The sequence below is a fragment of the Oncorhynchus nerka genome, linkage group LG9a, assembly GCF_034236695.1.
Source record: "Oncorhynchus nerka isolate Pitt River linkage group LG9a, Oner_Uvic_2.0, whole genome shotgun sequence".
In the NCBI taxonomy this organism is placed as follows: Eukaryota; Metazoa; Chordata; class Actinopteri; order Salmoniformes; family Salmonidae; genus Oncorhynchus; species Oncorhynchus nerka.
The window spans coordinates 50,298,963-50,311,244 of record NC_088404.1 but is presented as its reverse complement, the minus strand read 5'-3'; the positions used below and the strand labels follow the sequence as shown (position 1 = coordinate 50,311,244).

Here is a 12,282-nt window from a genome sequence, read left to right as displayed (position 1 = left end):
CACCCTTCCCTCTACCCACACTAAAATGCCCATCATAACTCATTTTATGGCTCAACAGAACACTAAAATACAATGTAATTTACAGCATTCAAATACAAATTCCTCCAAAACATAGTAATACATAGAAATACCCTTATCTAGTGAATATGCTACATTCACCTTCAATATGTACAGTATATATTCACTTACAGCAAACCATCAACAAGTGCTCATGCACAGATCACGCACCTCATCCACATGCACAGCTCCGGTGGTCGGCTTGAGCTGACCAGTCGGCAGGTCGCGGCACCAGTTTGTAGCGTGGTTTGTTCTGCGTTGTGTTTAATGAGGATACTGCCACAACTGGAGGATTTGGATTTTTATTTGCCCTGTGCATGAAGAGACAACGCACAATATATTAGCCCTTGGAACAGTCACAGCTCTCAGGCACCTCGCTAGCTAAGGGTCAGGCAAGAGAGCCCAAAAATAAATAACAGGTGCTGTGTGCACACATTCAGTGCAATACACAATACAAGAAAAATGATAGACAACATAATTCAAACAAAATAAAAGACATACCTGCTGACAAAGTGACAACTCACAATATGTTAGCCCTTGGCACAGTCACAGCTCTCAGGCACCTGTGTGAGCACATGAAAACTCACTCAAACACTGTCCCAAGTACCCAAAACCAGCCCCGTCACGGACCAGGATGTCTTGCTCCCAGGCAGACTAAATCACTTTTTTGCCCGCTTTGAGGACAATACAGTGTCACTGACACGGCCTGCTACCAAAACATGTGGCCTCTCCTTCACTGCAGCCGAGGTGAGTAAAACATTTAAACGTGTTAACCCTCGCAAGGCTGCAGGCCCAGACGGCATCCCCAGCCGCGCCCTCAGAGCATGCGCAGACGAGCTGGCTGGTGTGTTTACGGACATATTCAATCAATCCCTATCCCAGTCTGCTGTTCCCACATGCTTCAAGAGCGCCACCATTGTTCCTGTTCCCAAAAAAGCTAAGGTAACTGAGCTAAACGACTACCGCCCCGTAGCACTCACTTCCGTCATCATGAAGTGCTTTGAGAGACTAGTCAAGGACCACATCACCTCCACCCTACCTGACCGCCCAAATAGGTCCACAGACGATGCAATCTCAACCACACTGCACACTGCCCTAAACCATCTGGACAAGAGGAATACCTATGTGAGAATGCTGTTCATCGACTACAGCTCGGCATTTAACACCATAGTACCCTCCAAGCTCGTCATCAAGCTCGAGACCCTGGGTTTCGACCCTGCCTTGTGCAACTGGGTACTGGACTTCCTGACGGGCCGCCCCCAGGTGGTGAGGGTAGGCAACAACATCTCCACCCCGCTGATCCTCAACACTGGGGCCCCACAAGGGTGCGTTCTGAGCCCTCTCCTGTACTCCCTGTTCACCCACGACTGCGTGGCCACGCACGCCTCCAACTCAATCATCAAGTTTGCAGATGACACAACAGGGGTAGGCTTGATTACCAACAACGACGAGACGGCCTACAGGGAGGAGGTGAGGGCCCTCGGAGTGTGGTGTCAGGAAAATAACCTCACACTCAACGTCAACAAAACTAAGGAGATGATTGTGGACTTCAGGAAACAGCAGAGGGAACACCCCCCTATCCACATCGATGGAACAGTAGTGGAGAGGGTAGCAAGTTTTAAGTTCCTCGGCATACACATCACAGACGAACTGAATTGGTCCACCCACACAGACAGCATCATGAAGAAGGCGCAGCAGCGCCTCTTCAACCTCAGGAGGCTGAAGAAATTCGGCTTGTCACCAAAAGCACTCACACACTTCTACAGATGCACAATCGAGAGCATCCTGGCGGGCTGTATCACCGCCTGGTACTGCAACTGCTCCGCCCACAACCGTAAGGATCTCCAGAGGGTAGTGAGGTCTGCACAACGCATCACCGGGGGCAAACTACCTGCCCTCCAGGACACCTACACCACCCGATGTTACAGGAAGGACATAAAGATCATCAAGGACAACAACCACCCGAGCCACTGCCTCTTTACCCCGCTATCATCCAGAAGGCGAGGTCAGTACAGGTGCATCAAAGCTGGGACCGAGAGACTGAAAAACAGCTTCTATCTCAAGGCCATCAGACTGTTAAACAGCCACCACTAACATTGAGTGGCTGCTGCCAACACACTGACTCAACTCCAGCCACTTTAATAATGGGAATTTATGGGAAATTATGTCAAATATATCACTAGCCACTTTAAACAATGCTACCTAATATATTGTTTACATACCCTACATTATTCATCTCATATGTATACGTATATACTGTACTCTATATCATCTACTGCATCTTTATGTAATACATGTATCACTAGCCACTTTAACTATGGCACTTTGTTTACATACTCATCTCATATGTATATACTGTACTCGATACCATCTACTGTATCTTGCCTATGCCGCTCTGTACCATCACTCATTCATATATCTTTATGTACATATTCTTTATCCCCCTACACTTGTGTGTATAAGACAGTAGTTTTGGAATTGTTAGTTAGATTACTTGTTGGTTATTACTGCATTGTCAGAACTAGAAGCACAAGCATTTCACTACACTCGCATTAACATCTGCTAACCATGTGTATGTAACAAATAAAATGTTATTTGATTTTATTTTATTTTGACAAGGTACAATAGGTACCCTAGTTAGCGAGCTCGGTAAAACTTGTTAACATAAATATTTACATTGTCCACATTGTAACAATTTAAGCCTACTAGCAAGTATGTGCCCCCAGGCCTGCCGGGAACCAAAAGTCATTCCGCAACCTAAAAATATTAAAGCCCCCTTTAATGGCTCAAATAGCAGTCCAATCAGCCTGTTACCACTTTTGGGAAAAAAGGGATTTGACCACAGTGCTATTTTACAGTAGTCAAATTGACAACAGATCTTCAGCAAGCTTGTAGGGAAGGACATTCAACAAGCGCTGATGACTGATTGGCTGAGAGAAATTGATGATAGAAAGATTGTGGGGGCTGTTTTGTTAGACTTCAGTGGCGCTTTTGACATATCGATCACAGTCTGCTGCTAGAAGCTCTCTAGGACCCTTACTTTTCCCAATCTTTACTAACGGCATGCCACTGGCTTTAAGTAAAGCGGCTTTAAGTAATGCGGATGACTCAACGCTATACACGTCAGATACGACAGCGACTGACATGACTGCAACACTTAACAAAGAAGTGGTGTACCGTTAGCGCCCCACCTCGACAACATCCAGTGAAATTGCAGAGCGCGAAATTACAATATTTGTAATATTTAACATTCATGAAAATAGAAGTGTCTTACATTGTCTAAAAGCTTAACTTCTTGTTAATCCAGCTGCTTTGTCAGATTTCCAAAAGGCTTTACTGCGAAAGCACACCATGAAATTATCTGAGGACAGCGCCCCGCAAACAAAAGCATTACATACAGTTTCCAACCAAGCAGAGGCGTCACGAAAGTCAGAAATATCGATAAAAAAAGTCACTTACCTTTGAAGATCTTCCTCTGGTTGCAATCCCAGCTACATAACAAATGGTCCTTTTGTTCGATAAAGTCCTTCTTTATATCCCAAAAAAGTCAGTTTAGTTGGCTCAGTAATCCACCAGTTTCCATCGTTCAAAATGCATACAAATTAATCCTGAAAGTTACCAATAAACTTTGTCCAAACAAGTCAAACTGTGTTTCTAATCAATCCTCAGGTACCCTAATATGTAAATAAATGATCAAATTTAAGACGGAGAATAGTATGTTCATTACCGGAGATAAATAACGAAGTGCGCGCCCTCACCGGAATGCACCACAACACTACAGCCAAAATGGGAGCCATTTGGAAAAACTACTAATTCTAGCTCCTTTTTCAAAAAACAAGCCTGAAACTATTTCTAAAGACTGTTGACATCTACTGGAAGCCCTAGGAACTGCAATCTGGGAGGTATTCCATTCATATTCCCATAGACAGCCATTATGATGAGTGGTGAGCTCGAAAAAACTTTCCCGGATGAATTCTCCTCGGGTTTTCGCCTGCTATATCAGTTCTGTTATACTCACATACATTATTTTAACCGTTTTGGAAACTAGAGTGTTTTCTATCCAATACTACCAATTATATGCATATCCTAGCTTCTGGGCCTGAGTAACAAAATAGATAAAAATACACTTTGTGGAACAGCGGGACTGTACATACTATACACACACGTATATACACACACGTATATACACACACTATACACACACGTACACGTGGATTTTGTATTATAGATATGTGGTAGTGGTGGAGTAGGGACCTGAGGGCACAATGTGTTGTGAAATCTGTGAATGTATTGTAATGTTTAAAAAATGGTATAACTGCCTTAATTTTGCTGGACCCCATTAAGAGGGGCTGCTGCCTTGGCAGATACAACTACAAATAAGTGTGTGGCATCAATATGTGTGTGTTAGTGTGTAAATTGATGTAGTGTGTGTGTGTGTGTGTGTGTGTGTGTGTGTGTGTGTGTGTGTGTGTGTGTGTGTGTGTGTGTGTGTGTGTGTGTGTGTGTGTGTGTGTGTGCGCGCGTGCGCGTGCGTGTGTGTGTGTGTTGGAGTGTCAGTGTAGTTTGTGTGAGTGTGTGGGTAGTCAAGTGAGTGTGCATAAAGACAGTTCAAGAGAGTCAGTGCAAAAAAATTATGATAAATAAATAGTAAAGGGGATCAATGTAAATAGTAAATTGTCCGGATAGACATTTGATTAGCTGTTCAGCAGTCTTAGGCTTCAGGGTAGAAGCTGTTCAGGAGTCTTTTGGTCTAGACTTGGCACTCCGGTACCGCTTGCCATGCGGTAAAAGAGAGAACAGTCTATGACTTGGGTGGCTGGAGTCTTCAACAATTGGGCCTTCCTCTGATTTTGGGCCTTCCAAGCCATGAGGCCAAAGGAATTCTCCATATAGCTCCGGGACAGGATTGTGTCGAGGCACAGATCTGGGGAAGGGTACCAAAACATTTCTGCAGCATTGAAGGTCCCCCAGAGCACAGTGGTCTCCATCATTCTTAAGCAATCGTGGGAGAAGGGCCTTGGTCATGGAGGTGACGAAGAACCTGATGGTCACTCTGACAGAGCTCCAGAGTTCCTCTGTGGAGATGGGAGAACCTTTCAGAAAGACAACAATTTATGCAGCACTCCACAAATCAGGCCTTTATGGTAGAGTGGCCAGATGGAAGCCACTCCTCAGTAAAAGGCACGACAGCCCACTTGGAGTTTGCCAAAAAGCACCTAAAGGACTGTCAGACCATGAGAAACAAGATTCTCTGGTCTGATGAAACCAAGATTGAACTATTTGGCCTGAATGCCAAATGTGACGTTTGGAGGAAACCTGGAACCATCCCTACGGTGATGCATGGTGGTGGCAGAATCATGCTGTGGTGATGTTTTTCAGCGTCAGGGACTGGGAGACTAGTCAGGATTGAGGGAAAGATGAACGCAGTAAAGTACAGAGATATCCTTGACGAAAACCTGCTCCAGAACGCTCAGGACCTTAGACTGGGGCAAAGGTTCACCTTCCAACAGGACAACAACCCTAAGCACACAGCCAAGACAATGCAGGAGTTGCTTCAGGACAAGTCTCTGAATGTCCTTGAGTGGCCCAGTCAGAGCCCGGACTTGAACCCGATCTAACATGTCTGGAGAGACCTGAAAATAGACGCTTCCCATCCAACCAGACAGAGCTTGAGAGGATATGCAGAGAAGAATGGGAGAAACTCTCCAAATACAGGTGTGACAAGCTTGTAGCATTATACCCAAGAAGATTCGAGGATGTAATTGCTACCAAAGGTGCTTCAACAAAGTACTGAGTAAAGGTTCTGAATACTTATGCAAATGTGATATTTCAGTTTAAAAACCTGTTTTTGCTTTGTCATTATGGGGTATTGTGTGTAAATTGAGGAGGGATAAAACAATTTAATCCATGTTAGAATAAGGCTGTAAGGTAACAAAATGTGGAAAAAGTCAAGGGGTCTGAATAGTTTCCGAATGCACTGTATGTTTGAAACATTGAATTGCAATAACATTTCAGTATTGAATCGCAATAAATATAGAATCGTGTGATACATATAGAATTGCAATACATATTGCATTGTCAATTCCCAGCCCTATAATTGACTCAACTTGTGCTCAAAATAATGGAACGTCTGAAGGATTTTACTATGTCAGTGGAGTAGAGAAATCAGATGGAAGTTGTTTCTCTTGCATTGAAGCAACTGGAGGTGCTGGCAGTAAAGGTCTTCATGGGTCCAAGAAGTTGGACCCGTTCTAAAATGGACCGGTGGCTTTCCCACCTGGACCCAATATGCATAAATACATTTTCAAAAAACAGATAACTGTTCCAAATGGACCCGAGGACAGCCAGACTCCTTCCTGAAACGGGTTGTGAAAAAACAGACTCATAAGGACCCGTGCCTGTTTCGGATCCGATAAACTCGTTCAGATCTGAGGGTAGAACGACAGAGAGAGCAAAAGAAAGCCAGCGCCATAAAAAAACTAGGGATATTGGCCAAACATTTACCTAAAAACAGCTTATAACAAATTACAAAAAAATATTCCTTGATTCAATGTGTAGCATATGCTAAACTGTATAGCCTATTTGGTTTGATCTTTTCTAAAACAATAACTGTCCACCTCACAGTGGTTGATTGTGGCCGTCAGTTTGCCTCTCTCACCCTCTCTCTCCTCAGCAGCAGGCACACGTAAAGGTGAGCATCTGGAAACAATTTCTAACATACAGTATAGGCCTACGTTTTATTGATTTTCAATTGGTAACAGACTCGCACAGTTATCACCTCACACCTAAAAGGATGGGTCCAAAGGACAGGTCCAAACGGTATATGAAGTGTAACATACCTGAAACCTGTGGCAATATATCAGACCCGACTCAGATCCAAGATAAAAGTTTGAATTAAGGATCCGAACCCGCTCGGGTCCCGGTCGGATCTTGGAATTTCGGGTCTTGTGGACCCATGAAGACCGCTAGCTGGCATGTTTAGATCAGCATAGACTGAAGGGATGGAGCTTGATTCCAATAATCTGATCAGAGACTTGATCAAGACCTAGCATAACTCTGAAACATTTAGCTCTTTGCAGCAGCTACTGTATCATCGCTCCAATCCATTGATTAACATATACACAGGCCATTCTTCCCAATGGAACAAGTCAAAAACAATAGTTATCCCTAGCTTAATGTGCTTTAATATAAAATGTTTTGTTGATAAGTACCCACTGATCCTGACCTCTCTCTCTCTCTCTCTCTCTCTCTCTCTCTCTCTCTCTCTCTCTCTCTCTCTCCATTCATCCCTTTTTCAGAGCGAAATGGAAGCTTTAAGAAATAATAACCTATCCCCTTACCCAATTGGGACACAAAAGTTGTTGCCGTCTCCAATTTGTCAGTGGATCCAGAGAGCTAGGCGCTCGGTGCGAACGGCTGATATTTCATTCAGTGCAAACCTGCTTTTACTGACTCATCACTGACCTTGTCAAGCCTGAGTGTTTATGCAACGCTTTCTGTATTCCCTCTCTGTATTCCATAGCACCTGATAAGTGCTCCGGAATTGAGGTTTTGAATTGAAAGTATCTCGGCAATGTGACCCCCCCCCTTTTTGGCATCCATTCCCGGATTGTATAAATCTGTGCGCCTCACAAGGTAAAGCAATGTAATTTGTATGCAAATGAAGTCACAGAAGCAGAGTAGGATATAGCGTACAGTATGAAATGTCAACATTTTAATCTGTCATATTATGAAGAATACGGTACACGTGCCAAAAAGAGAAATCCCAAAACAAGCAAATGACAGACTGGGATAAAATAGGTAAAGAGGCTATAACCATACCACTAACATCGTCATAGTCACATTCTTTTTTATACCAAGAGATAAGTTAATAGTCTTGCCATTTATCATCTTAGCATTAGTGCCATAAAAGCATTTGATAGCCTTTTGTTGCAATGCGAACAACGCCTTTCAATTTCAAAGTTGTTTTGGTACCCTAGAGCATAGACTTTGTGGATATTTCCAGGTTTCCACTACATGTAAATCTGTGGAGGCTAGAAGTTTTTCATTTGACATAATGTAATGCCTGTGCTGGCAGCCTTGTGGCAGGGTTTGAGAGAGTGGGTTTAGAGGGCCATCTCGCTCTCAGACACGACATCTGAGAATGTTTGGGCTGAAGGAGTTTCGAGGGGTTCGATATCACTGCAGCATTCTGCATCTCTCACCACGCAGTCTGCACAGAGAGCGCTTTAAATGGCATATTCTTGGGGCTGATGTAACCATCCTCTTAAAAAGAGAGAAACGCCAGACGTAAAAGTTCCCCTATATCTGCAGGCTATGTTTTTCAAGAGGCCTCTTATAGCCCACCTCAGCTAAACTCAGGCCACAGAGGGCTATTGTCTCATCACATACTCATGAGCAAGAAGGGTTTATTTGCTTTCAGCTAGCTTCCTACCCATCTGGCCTGTAGAAAATCAATTGGACAAAAAGTTATTTGCACAATAAATAGATTTGAATACCTACCACAAACACAAGTGCAGCAATTCTTTCTGAGTCTTTCAATGGCTGACGCCACTACAGTCAATGTGCCAGCTTTTCCGTGCCAGACGAGTCTTTCTGTGGAAATTAACTGTGAACAGTCGCTCTCATAGAGCTTGTGATGCTGTACTGCAGTGGTCATCAACCTTTTGTGAGTCAAGATCACTTTGAGACAAAATGCAAGCCGAGATCTACCGCTTTTTTTTCGAAACCACTTAAAAAACATACGCCTATGCAACATTAACCTATTAAAAACAGTACTGCATTAATGAGAGTTGTGCAGTAGGCTATAGGCCAAATACATTATCACCGCATATTAGCTTTGCTTGAATTGCCCTGCCAATGCATTTTTGTTTTGACCATTTAAAAATATATATATTTCAACACTGGTAATAGATCAGTTGTTGTATTACTTGTGAGGCACAGTTGAGTGACCATACATTTAAATAATGTGCTTTTAATATTACTGTGCTGGTGGTGCCTGCATCTGATGGTCAGTCTCACCGCTCTCCCTTACCTCCGCTGACACTGACCAAAAAGGGACACCGTCTTCCAACTGATGGCGAAACTTGAGTTGCACATCATTATTTCTACCTCATATGCACAAATGAATGTTACTCCTATGAACAGAGATCGTTATATAAATATTCCTTGACATTAAAAAAGACCCAAGCTTCTAATAATAACAATGCAAGTCTATCGATACACTTTCCTACTCAATCATTACAGCTGCAGTGTTGGTTGTAAGGCGAGTAGAAGTAGGAAGAGCCAGCTGAATCAGGTGCACCTACCTCCAACAATGCGAGACAAATAAAAAATAGGAACACAAGGCTTGATCATTGGGTTTTTTACAGAAATGTTTGGTGATCGACTAGAAATGTCTTGGAGATCGACCAGTCGATCACAAATGATCAGTCGGTGACAACTGCTGTACTGTAACTTCCTTGTCCGAGGCAAAAACTCAAAGAAAAACTTCAAAGGCCTGTGATTATCCCAGGGGCCGTACTGGAAGTAGTGATATGACAACGGTAAACTTTATTTAGAGGCAAACATGGACCTCTAATGTGGGTTAAGAGAAAAGGAGCAAGACTTGGGTTGTAAAATGCTTTTTCTGTAAAGAATGAAGACGAAGTGTCAATTGTGCAGAGGTCGGTGAAGTACCCATGTTGCTTTGTGTTTTTCTTTGCAGAAAAAAGTCTGATATACTGTGATGCAAGTGTAAAGGTTTACAGCACAGGTGGCTGCTGAGGAGAGCACGGCTCATAATAATGGCAGGAACGGAGCGAATGAAATGTCATCAAACACATGAAAACCATGTGTTTGATGTATTTGATACCATTCTACTGATTCGGCTCCAGCCATTACCACGAGCCCGTCCTCCCCTATTAAGGTGCCACCAACCTCCTGTGGTGTATAGAGAATACATAACTACGTACACTGCTATTGCACCAACCTATCTGTAACTACAGTTGAAGTTGGAAGTTTACATACACCTTAGCCGAATACATTTAAACTCAGTTTTTCACAATTCCTGACATTTAATCCTAGTAAAAAGGCCCTGTCTTAGGTCAGTTAGGATCACCACTTTATTTTAAGAACGTGAAATTTCCGAATAATAGTAGAGAGTGATTTATTTCAGCTTTTATTTCTTTCATCATATTCCCAGTGGGTCAAAAGTTTACATACACGCAATTAGTATTTGGTAGCATTGCCTTTAAATTGTTTAACGTGGGTCAAACATTTCGGGGAGCCTTCCACAAGCTTCCCACAAAAAGTTGGGTGAATTTTGGCCCATTCCTCCTGACAGAGCTGGTGGTACTGAGTCAGATTTGTAGGCCTCCTTGCTCGCACACACTTTTTCAGTTCTGCTCACAGTTTTTTTTTATAGGATTGAGGTCAGGGCTTTGTGATGGCCACTCCAATACCTTGACTTTGTTGTCCTTAAGCCATTTTTTGTCCTTAGCCATTCTTCAGCTTGCAAGCCTCCCCCTTTTTCCTCCAAAAATAACGATGGCCATTATAGCCAAACAATTATATTTTTGTTTCATCAGACCAGAGGACATTTCTCCAACAGTACAATCTTTGTCCCCATGTGCAGTTGCAAATCATAGTCTGGCTTTTTTTATGGCGGTTTTGGAGCAGTGGCTTCTTCCTTGCTGAGTGGCCTTTCAGGTTATGTTGATATAGGACACGTTCTACTGTGGATATAGAAACCTTTATACCTGTTTATTCCAGCATCTTCACAAGGTCTTTTGCTGTTGTTCTGGGATTGATTTTTACTCTTCGCACCAAATGTTCATCTCTAGGAGACAGAACGCGTCTCCTTCGTATAACGGCTGCGTGGACCCATGGTGTTTATACTTGCGTACCATTGTTTGTACAGATGAACGTGGTACCTTCAGGCATTTGGAAATTGCTCCAAAGGATGAACAAGACTTGTGGAGGTCTTAGCTGAATTCTTTTGATTTTCTCATGATGTCAAGCAAAGAAGCACTGAGTTTGAAGGTAGGCCTTGAAATACCTCCACATGTACACCTCCAAATGACTCAAATTATGTCAATTAGCCTATCTGAAGCTTCTAAAGCAATGACATTATTTTCAGGAATTTTCCAAGCTGTGGGCACAGTCAACTTAGTGTATGTAAAATTCTGACCCACTGGAATTGTGATACAGTGAATTATAAGTGAAATAATCTGTCTGTAAACCATAGTTGGAAAAATTACTTGTGTCATGCACAAAGTAGATGTCCTAACAGACTTGCCAAAACTTTAGTTTGTTAACAAGACATTTGTTGAGTGGTTGAAAAATGAGTTTTAATGACTCCAACCTAAGTGTCTGTAAACTTCTGACTTCAGCTGTACATCGTGTAACTACTATAATGTCAATAGGTTACATGGTTTTATTGTCACTTGACAAAGTGAAAACTGGAGGTTTTCTGATGATATTTATTCGTAGTGGTGTTATTAGCAGTATCAGCACAACACCTTTTCACTTTAACATATAATACTGCCTGAATTAATTTGATCCCAGTGAAAAACAACACACAAGTGTTGTTTCTTGAGGAAATATCTTCAAGCAACATATAAATAGTATTGTTACATGAAGGAATGTCAATTTCATACCACCAGAATAATAATGTTCCCTGTAGTGCTGCAAACCCCTTTACCCCTAATGAGCAACAACAGTGTGCAAATCGCTTGATTTTCCAACCTTTATCAAAATGATACAACACCGTAACATGGGTATGGCGTGCCGTATTCCATACAGAACAGACTTGTTAGCAGAACACGGGATATTAACACATGAAATCCCTGCCTGGCTTGATATTGTCACCTCCCCCCTATAATTTGATATTCCACATCAAGTCCCAATTGGCTGCAATGAGTCCTGATTCCTGCAGTGCCTGGGTACTGCGATATCCCCTGATAGCCACTGCTACTAGCCGAGCTCGGCAGCCTTCGTTCATATTTCATGAGGATAGGTAGCTTACAAAAGGAACACATTACACTGTGAGAATCAGACTCTCCTTAACACAGAGCCGGTACACTCCTACATTTTCATGCCATCATTAGAGGCAACCCCCTCGCCGTGTGGTTTTCACAAGGCTGTAATAGGTGATGTAAGTAATGAATGACTAATTATTTCATACAAATTGTAATCAATATTTTATATTAATCAGGCAAAAGACCTTTCCCCAGTTTGCAGCGC

General features: G+C 42.6%; 1 protein-coding gene across 1 annotated transcript in view; it reads left to right on the top strand.

Annotated features, from left to right (window-relative positions):
- LOC115134474 (metabotropic glutamate receptor 8-like) overlaps nucleotides 1-12,282 on the top strand; it is a 94,114-nt gene that overhangs the window by 19,045 nt on the left and 62,787 nt on the right. Inside the window, exons 3-4 of the mRNA XM_065022156.1 lie at nucleotides 1,209-1,329; nucleotides 6,682-6,748. Coding sequence (XP_064878228.1) covers nucleotides 1,209-1,329; nucleotides 6,682-6,748 — 188 coding nt within the window. The remainder of the gene's footprint in view (nucleotides 1-1,208; nucleotides 1,330-6,681; nucleotides 6,749-12,282) is intronic.